This window comes from Saimiri boliviensis, chromosome 9 (assembly GCF_048565385.1).
Source record: "Saimiri boliviensis isolate mSaiBol1 chromosome 9, mSaiBol1.pri, whole genome shotgun sequence".
Taxonomy (NCBI): domain Eukaryota; kingdom Metazoa; phylum Chordata; class Mammalia; order Primates; family Cebidae; genus Saimiri; species Saimiri boliviensis.
The window spans coordinates 67,719,402-67,735,232 of NC_133457.1; the positions used below are offsets into that span (position 1 = coordinate 67,719,402).

At 52.6% G+C, this 15,831-nt stretch overlaps 1 protein-coding gene across 1 annotated transcript in view; it reads right to left on the bottom strand.

Moving 5' to 3' along the window:
- CCDC13 (coiled-coil domain containing 13) overlaps positions 1 to 15,831 on the bottom strand; it is a 63,381-nt gene that overhangs the window by 38,222 nt on the left and 9,328 nt on the right. Inside the window, exons 2-7 of the mRNA XM_003930861.4 lie at positions 13,136 to 13,362; positions 10,781 to 10,929; positions 6,648 to 6,790; positions 6,038 to 6,127; positions 1,625 to 1,741; positions 417 to 521 (exon numbers count right to left, since the gene is read on the bottom strand). Coding sequence (XP_003930910.3) covers positions 417 to 521; positions 1,625 to 1,741; positions 6,038 to 6,127; positions 6,648 to 6,790; positions 10,781 to 10,929; positions 13,136 to 13,356 — 825 coding nt within the window. The 5' untranslated portion in view covers positions 13,357 to 13,362. The remainder of the gene's footprint in view (positions 1 to 416; positions 522 to 1,624; positions 1,742 to 6,037; positions 6,128 to 6,647; positions 6,791 to 10,780; positions 10,930 to 13,135; positions 13,363 to 15,831) is intronic.

The following is a 15,831-nucleotide window of genomic DNA, read 5'->3' on the forward strand; positions in this document are numbered from 1 at the left end:
TCTTTTGGTATGCTCCAAAATATTCAGATAATAAAGAGGAAGACAAGGCTAAGTTTTATTGGGTAATTAAAACTTTCAAAAGACTACAAGCATCTGGACAAAACTGGAAAAAGCTTACAACAGTCACGCAAAAATTTCCATGAACTAGAAAAAGAAGCCTGGAGTAAAATAAATCAGCCAAAGGCGTCAGCATTGCGAAGCTCCAGTACCTGGCGTGTGGTGTTATGTAAGAGCCTGTTCATTAAGTAACGGATTGAAATCAGGCTGGCTGGTGAGAAGGTGACGCAGCAGCCTGCACGGCTGCACCGTGAGACCTAAAGCCCTTTCCTGGGTACTGTGCACCGAAGTCTCTAAGGGGTTCAGGGCAGGTCTTTCCGGGATGTTCTAAATCCTTAGAAGTCTGATGACTCACCCACCTTGCTTTGCAAAACGAGAATTTGTTGAGCCCGACCCCTCCAGGTCCCCGGCAAGGACAGGAGCTGCTGGACATCGACGCCTTCCCCGACCTCGCTGGCCAAAACCTGAAATAAGGCACGGCCTTCAGTGCGGCCAGAAGAGAGGCTCCAACAGACCCTGGCACATTTGGAAGCAGCCTTCACCTACACAATCTTCTTCCATCCCAGAGCGCAGCCCTCCAAGGTCAGTCTTCCATGTCCCAAGGGCAGCTCTCCCTGGGAAAGTAGTGAACCCATCATCCCTGGCATTTCTTGTTAGTGCTTAGAGCAACCAAGAAACGCCAACCAGGCCCAGATCGGGCCCTTTGCTCCTGACCTATTCTGGGACGGCTGAACCGCAAAGCTGACCAGCACCTGCTTCCTTAACCCATTCAGCTGCCACCTTGAGCTGAGCTAATTCTGGCTATGGGAAGTGCATCGCCACAGAGCCCTGCCCTCTGTGAAAAGCCACAGGCAAGTGGACCTGAGTGCAGCAAAGGTGGGCTACTGAATGTCAGCTGGGACACCGTGGTCCGGGAAGGGCCCAGCTTTGCAGCTGCTGACGGGCGGCACCCTCCCAACCTCAAGGCTCTGAGACAGAAACAATACACTCAGCTTGTGACCTGGGCCCCTCTGAGGCTGTCACAGAAACCCCATCCAGCACACCAAGCCTCTGGCGCTTGCTTCCACAATAGAACACTGTTTTGGAAATCTTGGCCAGTCTGAGTGGTTCCAGCAGGGAAGACAAATGCCAGAGAATTCGCTATGTAAATAAAAATAAGTAACGAACCAGCTGGGCCTGTGTCCCAAGTCTGAGCATTTTCCTTTGAAAGGGTCCTTGAATACACAGTAACCTATTCACGTTCTGTTACAGATAGCAGAGCAGAAGGCAGAGCTTGGCAGGCTTCCAAGTTAAGGGTGACATTCAGGGGGGACCCAGGATCTGCTGGGGCACGAGGAGTCAGAGAAGGCTTAATGGACAGGTGGACTCAGTCCAGAGTTGGGCAGGCATCACAAGGCATGTGTGCTGCGGGTGGGGACCGAGGGCTGGTGGGAGGAAGGACCAGACCTGGAGCCTGACCCAGAGCAAGCAGTATGCTCACGGGGCTGGGCACTCAGGCTCCAGAATGGAACCCACGGTGCCAGCCATGTGCTTCCCAAGTCCAGCCCCAGCCCCGGCTCTGAAAGACCTTCTGTGCCACCCGCAGCTCCTGCTTCACAGACTGGATCTGGTTACGGAGGTCACTCATCTTCAAGGTGGTGGCCGCCAGCCTATCCTGCAGGGCCTTCACCTCTGGGGTCTCCCGCTGTGGGGAAGGACAGGAGAGAAAGTAGTCACCATTGCCGACGTGGGAATAGTCATCATAGCCCCCATTTACCCAAGTCTGTGCCAGGCACTGTGCTAAGTGTTTGGCATGGAGTGACTCATTTAATCCTCACGAAGCCCTGTCAGGTAGGTTCTCTCATAGGTAAGCCCCTCCTAGGTGCAGAATGGAGGTTGGTGGAAGGCCAGTCCTCTACTTGGGCTGACAGGTTAATCAAGGTGGAACCTGGATTTGAATCCTGGCAGCTTGGCTCTGGGGCTGGGCTTTCTACAGAGCGTTGCACACACGTGGGTTCAGGCCTTGCCCTAGAGGGGGAGCATCTGCAGAGAGCTGCGGTGCCACACATCCCAGACACTTCCCGGTGTGGACCCTCCGCTGTGCTCCGAGATCCACATGGCAGCTAAGCCACCTCCCTCACAATATAGAGGAAACCCTGTTATTCCCAGAAGGCAACCCAGCGTGGCAGGAGTCCGGCACCCTAATTCAGGGCCCGCCTCTCCCAGAACTGTCAGCGTGGACCTCTTTCCTAGCGGTGACCACTGAACAGAAATAAGGACCCATATTAATTTCCAAATGCTCATCTCTGTGGCTTGAAGAACTGCAGCAAGCCACATGAAAACTGCCCGCTGAAACTCTCAGCAATGTCTTTTTTTTTTAACCCACTGTTTTATTTAAACTATCTGGATAGAAATTTTTCTTAAATGTGCTGACTACTTCTCTGTCTCCAACAGACACTCCTGTGACTCATAGACATTTGACGAGGGACCTTCAAGGTCAGCCCACTCAAACCCCTTTCGTATGATGAAAATAAGGTCCAGAGAGGGGAGGCAATTGGCAATTTGCCTCCAGGCTTCGGCTGGTTGGGGTGACACAGGTGGGATTAGAAAGAACACTGGTCCTTCCCCTGCCCCGGCTGACTCTTCCGATTTCAGCTGCTGCTAATGCTGGGCTCTGTGGCTGCAGGAATGCTGGTTGTTAGGCTGAACATCCCAGCAGGCAATGATGCCAGGGCCCTCTGCTGCTTCCCCACAGGGGCTGAGCTTCAAGCAGCAGGGCTGGTCCTGCAGCAGCTTTCTCTAGCAGGCACAAACAAAAGCTCCTGTGAATGCTAGTGTGAAAGACAGAGCCAAGTACACTGGGTCTGGAAAGTTCCATGGGCCCCAGAGGCTCGGGGCAGCCCAGCTGAAAACCAGTGGCCAGAGAAGCTAGACAAGGACACCTGGAGAAACCCCGGTCTCACCCAGTGTCCTCATCTATGGAATGGGTATGAAAACACTTCCCCGTTCCACGTCCTCCGAGCACCACCATCAGGCTAAAGAGAACAGCCACGTGAGCAGAATGTGCCAGCTGGGAAATTACATGAGACATAAGCATGTTTATGTTGTGTTCTTCCTTCTGCCTGGCTGCCTGCCATGCCTGCGCACTCTGCTGGGTGCCTGTCTCTCCTCCTGTTAAATGTGTGGCTTTGAATCTGCCCTGGGTTGGGAAGCAACCCTCCTCCACCCCCCTGCCATGCCCCTCCCCTACCTGTCAGATCTCCAATGCCATGAGCCCCAGTGGCCCCGACCTCGGGGGTGACCCTGACCTCGGAGGTAGACCTGACCTCGGAGGTGGCCCTGACCTCAGGGGTGGCCTGACCTCAAGGGTGACCCTAACCTCGGGGGTGACCCTGACCTCAGGGGTGGACCTGACCTCAGGGGTGACCCTGACCTCGGGGGTGGCCTGACCTCGGGTACTGAGGGCCCTGGGAATACATGAACATCCATGTGGCTGCTGTGACCTCGCAGGGCCTCTTGGATCTGATCAGAGCATGGAAAAAGTGCACAGACAGTTCTGGCTCTAGAACCCGGACCCTGCCCAAGCCTCCTTTTCTCATCTGTAAAATGGGACCATGCAATGCCAACCTCAGGGAACCTGTGAGCATTGCTAAGATAATGCACATCAAGGGTGCTGTCTGGGACAGCTGATGGAGGGCAATGCTGGCAGGCCTCACCTGGCTTGAGCGGGCAGTGGGCAAGGGGGCTGAGGGCCAAACGGTGCTCTGGAGGGGACTAGGTCAGGCCCCATCCTCCTGGCTTAGGCAGCTGAGCTAATCCTACCTCCAAACCACTTGACAGCCTTCTGCCAAGAGTGAAATTCCACAGGCTTTGTGGGGGATCTGCATGTGAGCACACTCCCTCCGCTACCCCAGGCTGTTTCCTTTGAGGGCATAAACTAAAACGCAGTCCACAGGAGCAGACACATCACGGCCTCCCGAAGCCCCACGCAGAGGGACGGGTGTTCGGCTCCACTGGAATGTGCTTCGGAGGCTCGGGCTGGAACACGGACTCAGCCGGCGTGCCTCTGGAGCGGAGCAGCCTTCTGAGGGGGACACTGCCTTCACTCTCGCTGTGATTGGATGACAGGGACAGGGACAGCGCGTGACACCGATGAATCCAGACGCAGCCCATCACACACTGTCCTCTCCAAACCTGGAGCCTCCCAGCTCCCTGTGGCCACAGAGTAAAGTCAAAATTCCTGCTCCAGCTGCCATTCAAGGGCTCCCTGTGGGTGACTTCACCCCAGCTTTTCTGGCTCACATCCCCCTTTCCCCTTGTGAGCTCTGGGCTGCAGTCAAGTGCTACCCAGCGGACACTCAGTTCACCTTCCCCCTCTTCTTTCTCCAGTGAGGCCAGCTCAGGGTCACCCTCCTCCGTCCCAGCTTCTAGCTGCAGCCTTAATGGAGGGCAGACTCCTCTGTGAGCTCAGGGCACTGGGGCTCTCTCTGAAGGCCTCTCCACAGCCCACGTTCCAGTGACTCCCACTCCTCCCCCGGGATTCTCCATAGACAGAGCCTCTGATTTTATTTGTTTTTTGAGACAGAGTCTCACTCTGTTGCCCAAGCTGGAGTGCAGTGGTGTGATCTCGGCTCACTGCAGCCTCTGCCTCCCGGGTTCAAGTGATTCTCCTGCCTCAGCCTCCTGAGCAGCAGGCGCCCGCCACCACGCCCGGCTAATTTTCGTACTTTTGGTAGAGACAGTGTTTCACCATGTTGGCCAGGCTGGTCTTGAACATGTGACCTCAAGTGACTCACCCGCCTCAGCCTCCCAAAGTGCTGGGATTCCGGGCGTGAGCGGCTGAGCCCAGCCGAAGCTGTTTTGATTCCCTGTGTCACAGGGCTTAGAAAGTCCCATCAAGCTGAACATCAGCCTCCTATCCGGGGCAGCTCCAGCTGGGACTGTGGAGGTGCCCAATCCTCGGAATAGACCAGGGGCAGCTTAGCAGTGTCCCCTGGAGCCAGGGAAGGGCCTGAAGAATCCTCAGTCCAGCCCCGAGGAGGGCAGAGCCCCTCTGCTGCCTCCCCAGCAATGAGACAGGTTTATATAAGACTAGACTTGAGGAGGGGCATTCACCCAAAGCCTGAGGGACCCATCGCTGCATACCAGGGACTGCACTGCACTGTCCTGATGGAAGGCAGGGGCAATCCCATCCTGAGGTGCAGGCGGCAGGAAGACGGGGCTAGAAAACAGGCAGCAAACTGGGGGTCTGGGCTCGGCCGCCTCTCTCGACAGTGGCCTGGCTTCCCAGGAAAACCCTTGGGAAGCCTCTTGGAATGTTACTTAGACTCTGATGCCATATACTGTCTGGCTTGGGGACAAAGCAACCCACCAGGCCAGACTGTCTTCCTCTCATGGAGCTGCAGTTCCCACCTCCTGAGTTTCACGAACTGTTCGCTGGTTTATAAAACGGGCTGTGGGGGACAAGTCCCCATTTCCAACAGCCACTTTGGCTCTGTACATTTGGAGCTCCACCAGAGGGAGAGGGCTGAGAATATGATACAATTCACCACTGCCCTAAAGAACAGGACTCCCCCGGGCAGTGGTGAGCTCCCTGTCCCTGCAGTAAGGTGGAGGCTGCCTGTGTCCCCAGTGAGGGTGCTGGACAGGAGCTGGCCGGGAGGTCAGCTGGGAGGACAGTGGGAGGTCAGTGGACCAGGCCTTCCCTCCCGATCCTGAGGTTCTAGGGTCCAGGGTTCTCAGACTCCTCCCAGCCTTCCTTTCTGGAAGGGGGCGACACCCTCCATGGCTTCTGAGGACATGACCGGCCTCAGGCCACAGACTCTGACGTCTGCCTCTGACGTCTGCTCTGAGGAGGCAGCAATGGTAGCCAATGGATGGGCACCTGGCTCAGCAGCGGGTGGGGCGGGGTGGGCGCCGGGGGAGGTACCTACACACAGTGGAGGAGGGGCCCAGGCCGGGGCTGCCTCGCAGACTCCCCAGCACAGAAGAGAATTCGTACCAATGCTCCGTCTCCTGTCCGCGTCCTCGGCGGCCTGGCTCCCGCATCGGCGGCTCCCTTGGCTGGCGGCCTGGTCAGGGCTGACTGCAGCTGAAAAAGCAAACCTCACACTTCATACTCTGCTCAGCAATTGTGCAGCCCAAGGAAAGCACTCTGGTGCCACCGTGTGTGTGGTGACTTGTCTTGGTGGTGCATCCTTTCAGCTCACTTTAGGGTCACTCATGGAACGCCCTCCTTCAGAAACCACCCTGGAATGGAGAGGGTTTACCTGGCCGTCTGGCCCACTCCCTAGCTGCACGGTAGAAGCAGCCTGAGGCTCACTAACAGCTTAGTAGGTAATAATGCTTCACTCATCATCTGCCTCCTGGAGTTCTAACCACAGCCTAGGGGCATCAAAAACGATGGATTTCAGGTTACAGACGAACAGATGAGGCCAGAGCACCGTGCAGCCTGCTGGAGGCCCACAGCATTGGATTTAAGATGCAGCACCACCACACACTGTGTGATCTGAGAAAGCCTCTTAACCTTCCAACTTCAGCCCTTCCAGCTACACATGGAGAAGCTGGGAAGGTCCCCTTTTGCCCATGCTGGGAGTCCCAAGGCCCCTCACTTCCCGCTCCAGCTCCTGGATGCGATTGGTCAGCTGCTTCACTCTGGTTTTTGCACCCTCTGATTCTGCCATCAACACCCGGTTCTTTTTTGATAGCTCCACAATTTTGGTGGCGACCACATCTCCAGCTACACCAGCTGTCCCTAAAAAGAAGGGAATGGTGAGGTCAATTAAAACATCAAACTCATGCCCCACCACCGACAGCACCAGGGTCTTGAAATCTAAAGCTGCTTGGCATGGATGCTCATGAAGGGCACTGGCTTAGGAGGGGCACCATGCACCTAGCAGCCTTGGGAACCAACTCCCATGAGTGGAAATGCAGCCGCTCAGAGGTTCAGTATGTTCTTGGAAAATTATAAAAGCAGAAGACAGAGTTTTCCTTCTGTGAGAGTCAGGTTTATCACTGCAGTGCTCCATGCCATCCTCAGTGACAGGGTCACGTCCATATCCCTGTAACTCTGCTGTGCCCTCTGATGTGTAGGGTGCAGTCCCCTTGGCCCTTCTATGACTCTGGGTTCAGCCACGTGGCTTGCTTTGGCCAAAGGCACATGAACAGATACGGTGCAGATAAGCACTGGCTCAGCAGCGGGTGGGGCGAGGTGGGCGCCGGGGGAGGTACCTACACACAGTGGAGGAGGGGCCCAGGCCGGGGCTGCCTTCTCAGTCAGGCCTGAGAAGCACTCATGTGGTGAAACTCGCTGCTTGGCGTAAGCCCCCCCACAGGAAGAGTGTATCTGGCTGCTGGTCTCAAGAGTAAGAAGAGTCACGTGAGGAACCGACCTAGCCAGCCTGGCCCAGATCGGTGTTTAAGCTAAATAAACGCTTACTGCTGCTGAGATTGCGTGGTTGTTTCTTACAGAGTTTGGTGGTAACACGTATCCAATACAAAGGCATATTCATTTAGCAAATATTTGTTTTCTATCAAGTGCTGGGTCCTCTTGGTATTACGGATTCCACAGTAGATAAAAAAGATTCATGGAGTTTACATTCAAGTAGGGAAGACAGATAATTTAAAACATCAAAGAAATAACTACATATTCTAATACGTAAGAGGAGTAAGTGTTGAGGAATATACTGGAGCCGGGCCAGGGGTAAGAATGAGGGAGGTGATGCCGTTTTAGAGGGACTGGCCGGGAAAGGCTCTCTGAGCAGGTGAGGTGTGAACAGACACCTGAGTGAATGAAGTGAGGGCTCGGACCATGAAGAGTGTTCTCACCTAGGAAGGACATTCTAAGCACAGGAGATGCAGGTACAAAGGTGTTCAGGTGGGAACGTGCGTAGACTGTGTGAGGACCATCAAGGACTCCAGCATAGAGGGAAGGCTCCCTGCAGTGGGCGAGGGGAGGAGGCTGTGGAAGGAGGCCAGAGGATGTGGACAGGGGAAGCCGCATGGGTGGGAGCCGTGCGGAGGGCGGGCGCTGGGAGCCAGCCCAGCGTGGTCACTGCCTAACTGGTGGCCCTGACAGCCCCTCACCCTCTCTGGAGTGCAGCCCCCATCGGTGTGATGGCAGATGTGGTCAGATGGTTGGCAGGTTTCCTGAATGCGTCTGACACGGTAGTAGGGAGTAACTGGCAGTCCTGTTTTTAGTCCTGCTTTTAACATGGCCATCATATGCCTCAGAACAAGATGAGGGGTGACACCTGGTGGAAAGCAAACAGGCACTTGATGGCTTTCAAATCACCTCCTGCCAGCCTGGCCGAGGCAGCGAGGGACAACTAGGAGCAGCTGCCCTTGGAATCTCATGTCTGCGGGGGAGGACAAGGACACCCCAGAAGAAAAGGCTCAGAGCAGACCTGGAGGCCTGGACTCAGCTCCTTTAATAGATTGTGTGTCAGGGTGTGTCGGGGGTGGTGATAATAAAGGAGCATTGTGAAAATCATCAACTCTAGCAGTTAAAAAAACCGCAATTTCAGCAGAGGTCTGGTTCCGGTTAAGATGGAGTGAGCACACTCTACCCTATCTCCTTCGCTGAATACGACCAAAAGCCTGGATAGGGTGTGGAAGTGGTGCTCTGAGCGTTCTGGGGAAGGAAAGCAGATGAGACGCACAACGGTCTGGTGGTTCATTTCCTCCCCGGACTCAGATCAGCACAGATCCTGAACTGGCCATCAGAAAGAGGTCCAAGAGAATGCCTTTCGAGTGCAAACAGCACGTTGTGGGGCTCGGACAGAATGGAAAGAATCCTCTGGGTTTCTTTTTTTTATTCTTTACCAACCCTGTCTCCAGGCCAGCTCTGCTCTTGAAGCTGCAACCCCCAATCGACGGGGGCAGCAGTCAGATGAGTCCATGACCAGGTCTGTGCGTTAGCAAAGACTGGAAGAGACAGCTAACAAGGAGCGGGGCTGAGGGAGGGACCCCAGGTCTGCTGCACAGGCCTGCTGGGTGAAGAGCACAGAAATGGAAGCACAGAAATGCTATCTGGCTAAAGAGAACAGTCCTGCCTTTGGGTTCATTAAAATATGTATGATGGTTGAAAGCAAAAAGAATAGCACTGACTGCTAGAATTTTCAATATATATATGGATATAATACCTATAAATTCTGCAATATACAGGGAGAGCTCAAGGGACCTGGATGGTGGCAAAGTTTCTAGATTCCACGTGAAGTGGTAAAATATTAGTTCTATGCAGACTATAAAAAGGTAAGTACGTATCATCAGAACAATCACTAAAAATCCAGCCAAAGGGAACCAATCTATCAGCTGTCAGTGGCCTGTCACTTGCGGCATGGTTTGGAAACATAAATGGGCTCGTCAGATTTTCTCTCGGAAACGTGAAAACGGAAATCAGAAATGGTGACTTCAGAGTGAAGCCTGGACTTCAGTGGTTTTCAGGGACACTCAGGGCTGGCTGTCAGATGAGGCCATGACCAGGTCTGTGCGTTAGCAAAGACTGGAAGAGACAGCTAACAAGAAGCGGGGCTGAGGGAGGGACCCCGGGTCTGCTGTGCAGGCCCGCTGGGTGGAGAGGCACCTCCTGCACCAGCTTCTCTACACCTGGCAAATGGGCACGCGGCCCCTTCCACAGCTGGGCCCTCGGCCAGGCTGAGTCTATCTACTCCTCACAATACACAGACTTGTCTTCAAGGTTTGTGTTTTTTGTTTCAGAAAGAAAAGGCCCAAGAATGGAGGGAGGTGCACTAGGCCAGCTTTAGGGAACCAAACTCCCCTGGCTTTGTCAATCAGCACTGGCTGACCAGAGCTCTGGTCCCACCCTCAAAAGCATTTACTCTCAAAGACAGGGAGGGACGGTCTGCTGGGTGCAGAGTCAGCCCTGCTGCTCTCTGTGACTGCTGACATCTACAATACTTTCTGATTTGTGAACCGGAATTGCTCAATGGGTGTATACATAGCAGACGACAGTCTGGTCCAAAGTCCCCACTCCATCTGCAGGGCCAAAGTCAAACGCATAACCACAGCTCACACACACAGATCAAAGGTCACTCCCAGACCTGCAAGGCCAAGGTCCTCACTGGACTCATGGGGCCTAGGTCTCCACCGACGCAGCTAAGGTCTACCCACAGGGCAAGACACACAGGGCAAGGCCTAGCCCAGCCCCCACTGGTGGCTGGTCCCAGGATATCCTCCCAGAGCAGTGGCTTCCCTGTCTCAGTCTACCTTTCTAGAGCAGCAACAGCAGGTGCGTAAAGCTAACAGCCATCTCTACTGGAGCATTTTTTTCTTTGAGACAGGATCCCACTCTGTTGCCCAGGGTTCGGTGCAGTGGGGTGATGGTAGCTCACCACAGGCTGCGGGGCTTTTTCATGTTCACACCGTAACATCTGAGCCAGCGCACCAAGGAGGAACACACCCCGCAGCCCTTGAACATCACGTGAGCATGATGGCGAGTCCCGGTCACGAGACCCAGCTGGGTCGCCAGCATTGCCTAGGAGGCTGGCCTGCCGGCCCACGTGTTAACCCCTCATTGCCCCTGTGCTCCCGTTTTCTGGTGGGCTGGCCTCCCTGGGCCTGCTTGTTTCCTCTACCCTCTCCCTCACTTCCAGGACTCAGCTGGACAAACTGGACCATAAATGACCCTCGACACGCTAGTGGGCAGCTGCCCTCCGAACGTGCTGTCTGCCTCGTCTGAAGTCCCTGGACTGCAGGGCAAGGCCTGTCACAAATGTGGAGCTACCTGTGAAGGCAAGTCTGTCCTCTTCCATCTTCTTTCTGAGGTGTTTGATTTCAAAGTCCCTTTCCTTCAGCAGCTTATACAATCGCCCGTTCTCGTCCACTGTTTCCCTGAGCTCGTTTCGAAGGTGTTCAATCTCATCTTCAAGCACCCTACAAGGCAAAGGCAGAACTAATGCTCCTTCAAGGCGAAAGCCCTGGTGGGCAGGAGTCAGGCCTCCAGTGCCCAGGTGGACACACAGACACGTGAAAGAAGAAAGGATTGAAGGCTGTGTTCATTAGCTGGCTTCAATAGAGAGTTATAAAAAAAACCCACTTAGAATTCATACTTCTTTTAAGCATCCATGGAGCATGAACAAAACATATCACAGGGCTGGGTGTGGTGGCTCACATCTCTGATCCCAGCACTTTGGGAAGCCAAGGCAGGAGTCTGTGACTAGCCTAGGCAACAGAGAGAGACCTTGTCTCTAAAAATGAAAGGAAAATGTTAGCCAGGCATGGTGGTGTACACCTGTGATCCCAGTGACTCCAGAAGCTGAGATGGGAGGATTGCTTGAGCCCAGGAGCTGGAGGCTGCAGCGAGCTGTCATCTTGCACTCCAGCCTGGGCAACAGTGCAAGACCCTGTCTCTTAAAAAAAAAGAAAAAAGAGGGAGCAAACCACACTGCCATGTGTGTACCTATGCAACAATCTTGCATGTTCTTCACATGTACCCCCAAACCTAAAATGCAATAAATAAAAAATTTTAAAAAAAGAAAAAAGAAAAAGTATTATTATTATTATTATTATTATTATTACTTTTTTGTGTGTGTGTGACGGAGTTTCGCTCTTGTTACCCAGGCTGGAGTGCAATGGCGCGATCTCGGCTCACCGCAACCTCCGCTTCCTGGGTTCAGGCAATTCTCCTGCCTCAGCCTCCTGAGTAGCTGGGATTACAGGCACACGCCACCATGCCCAGCTAATTTTTTGTATTTTTAGTAGAGACGGGGTTTCACCATGTTGACCTGGATGGTCTCGATCTCTTGACCTCGTGATCCACCCGCCTCGGCCTCCCAAAGTGCTGGGATTACAGGCTTGAGCCACCGTGCCCGGCCGAAAAAAGAAAAAGTATTATAAGCTATAAAGGCAATCTTAGCAAATTCCAAATAATAACATTATATAGACTCTTTTCTCTAATGGCAAGTGACTGTATTAGAAATCGATAATAAAAAATAGAAATAAAACAAGAGGCTAGGCGCGGTGGCTCACACCTGTAATCCCAGCACTTTGGGAGGCTGAGGCGGGCAGATCACAAGGTCAAGAGATGGAGACCAGCCTGGCCAACATGGTGAAACCCCATCTCTACCACAAATACAAAAATTAGCTGGGTGCGGTGGCGCACACCTTGGGAAACTAAGGCAGGAGAACAGCTTGAACTCTGGAGGTAGAGGTTGCAGTGAGCTGAGATCGTGCCACTGCACTCCAGCCTGGTGACAAAGCAAGACTCCATCAAAAAGGGAAGGAAGGAAGGAAGGAAGGAGGGAAGGCGGGAAGGAGGGAGAGAAGGGAGGAACGAAGGAAGAAGGGAGGGAGGGAGGGAGGGAGGGAAGGAAGGAAAGAGGGAAAGAGGGAATGGAGGAAGGAAGGAAGAAGGGAGGCAGGGAAGGAGGGAGGGAGGAAAGGAAGGAAGGAAGGAAGAAAGGAGGGAAGGAGGGAAGGGAGGAAGGAAGGAGGGAAGGAGGGAAGGGAGGAAGGGAAGGAAGGAGGGAAGGGAGGAAGGGAAGGAAGGAGGGAGGCAGGGAGGGAACCAACCAACCCAAAACTCATCATATGTTTGAAGCTAGAAAAATAGTCTATACTCCTAAATTATTTATGGGTTAAGAAATCATAATATGTCTATAAAGCATTTAGAATGAATTGATTACAGAAGCTGTATCAGAACTTGGTAAATGCAGGTATGATTAAGGCTCGAAGATTCCTTTTGTCACTTCAGCCGCACTTTACAAGTTTTGCTATAGCTCCTGTGGTACACACACACACACACACACACACAGACACACACAGACACACACACAGACATACAGACACACAGAGACACAGACACACACATACACACACACAGACACACACAGACACACACACAGACATACACAGACACACACACAGATACACACACACAGACACACAGACACACACACGCAGACACACACACAGACACAGACACACACACAGACACAGACACACACACAGAGACACACACACACACACAGACACACACACACAAATACACACACACAGACACAGACACACACAGAGACACACACAGACACAGACACACACACGCAGATAGACACACACACATACACACACACACACACACCTCTTCTCAAAGCTGTTTTTCGAGTGTGGCTCCCCAGCATGGAGAAGGCCGAGGCCACCTGGGACCTCCAAGGGCTCCTCCTGGCCGTCAGCTCTGCTTTCGGGGCTCAGCTCCTTCTCCCTCTTTCTCTCCATCTGCTTCTGGAACCGTCTGCGCTGCATCTCCTGCATCGCCTGGAACTGGAGCCGCAGAGTGTCCTGCGAGCTTTCATCAGCCGCCATCCTGCCCTGGGGTCAGGAAAGAAGCCTAAGCCAAAGCACCCACACACAGCGCACCCCATCTGCGCCCAGCCCTGGAGCTCACTGCTCCGCGCTGCGTGGACATCCACGTGGAAGCTTGGAAGCCCACCCACAGCTCACCTCACTAGAAAGCCGAGGTGGAACCGAGCAGCCTCCCCGTTCCCGAACACGCCAGCAGACGGCCCACGGCCTCGGGACGGCCTCCGTCACTCACACTCAACACTCACTCGTGCTGGCCTGAAATCCATGGCTCCCAACTCCGGCTGAACACTAAAGTCCCCCAGGAACTCCCAAATAGCAATGCCTGGGACCATTTCCAGACCTACTAAATCTCAATTTCCAGGAATAGGGCTTGGCCATTTCTACTTTTTCTTTTTAAATGCAGGTATAACTCATATATAGAAAAGTACACAAATTCTGACCATATGGCTCAATCAATCTTTCCACAGACATACCCCTCTGTGGTACATGCAGATCAAGGCACAGGGCATTTCCAGTCCCTCAGCAGGCTACGCTGGCCTCCTCCAGTGATCCTCCCCCAGGGTAACTATTATTCTGACCGCTACCATTGAAGATGAGTTTTGTCTGGTTTCTCTTTAGCCAATCTATCAAACAATAATTTATGTACAGTAAAAGACACCAGGCCAGGTGCAGTGGCTCATGCCGATAATCACAGCACTTTGGGAGGCCAAGGCAAACAGACTGCTTGAGCCCAGGAGTTTGAGGCCAGCCTGGGAACGTGGTGAAACCCCATCTCTACAAAACACTGGCTGTGGTGGTGCAAATCCGTAGTCCCAGCTATGCAGCGGGCTGAGGTGACAAGATCACTTGAGCCCAGAAAGTGGAGGCTGCAGTGAGCCGCGATTGTGCCACTGCATTCCAGTCTGAGACCCTGTTTCCAAAGAAACAAAAAAACAGAAAAGCAAAAAATAGCAATTTTATGTGTACAAATGAGTTTTGACAAATATGTGCACCGTGTCAACCACCTCCACCATCACAGAAGAACATTTTCATCTTGCCAGAACCCTCCTTGTGCCCTTTTGATGTCCATTTCCCTGCCAGTCCCAACCCCAGGCAAACTCAGGTCTGCTTTTGTTCACCACAGTTTTGCCTTTTCTGGAATTTCCTATCACTGGAGTCATAAAGTAATTAGCCTTTTGTGTCCGGATCTTTTACTCAGTATGATCTTTTCGAGAGTCATCCATATCACTGCATGTATTATAGCTCATTCCTTTTTATGACTGACTAATATACATTGCTTAGATGAACAATTTGATTACACATTCAGCTGTTGGACATCTGAACTGTTTCCGGTTTTGGCTGTTATGAATAAAGCTGTTGCCAGGCGCCGTGGCTCACACTTGTAATCCCAGCACTTTGGGAGGCCGAGGCAGGTGGATCACGAGGTCAAGAGATCAAGACGATTCTGGTCAACATGGTGAAACCCTGTCTCTACTAAAAATACAAAAAAAGTAGTTGGATATGGTGGCACATGCCTGTAATCCCAGCTACTCAGGAGGCTGAGGCAGGAGAATTGCCTGAACCCAGGAGGTGGAGGTTGCGGTGAGCCAAGATTGCGCCATTGCACTCCAGCCTGGGTAACAAGAGCGAAACTCCGTCTCAAAAAAAAAAAAAAGATAGGTAGGTAAACACATAATTTAATTCAGATAAAGTAAAAATAAAATGCTATCTCAATGTGGTTTTAACTTGCATCTCTGCTGACTAGTTATCTTTCTTTTTTTTTTTATTTTTATTTTTGAGACTGAGTCTCACTCTATCACCCAGGCTGGAGTGCAATGGCACGATCTCGGCTCACTGCAACCTCCACCTCCTGAGTTCAAGCGATTCTCCTGCCTCAGCCTCCCAAGTAGCTGGGATTACAGGCGCATGCCACCATGCTCCGCTAATTTTTTTTAGAGATGGGGTTTCACTGTGTTAGCCAGGATGGTCTCGATCTCCTGACCTCGTGATCCACCCGCCTCGGCTGACGAGTTACCTTTCATGTGCTTGCTGGCCATGTGTCTATCTTCTTTTGTGACATGACTACTTGAATTTTTTACCCATTTTTAAATTGTACTGTCTGTCTTATAACTGGGTGCTCAGTTTCTTATACATTCTTGATGTTTTGTCTGTTTGAACTTCACATAAATGAAATAATAGGGCACAGACACTGGAATTATTAAACGTTTCCCTCATGATTTTAAAGTGTAGCCAGTGGTGACGTCCCTGCCTCAAACCAACCTCAAGCCACACCATCCACCTATCATGCAATTAACCATAACTTGTGTATTCTCCATAAACGTCCTAAAATCTGCCCCCACGTCCCCATTCCCACGGACATCAGGCTCATAACCACAAAGGGGCATCTGCACCTGCTGTTACCTCTGCCAGGAATGTCCTTTCTCCAGACATCCACCTTACTGATTTCCTCTCAAATGTCACCTTACCACAGAGGTC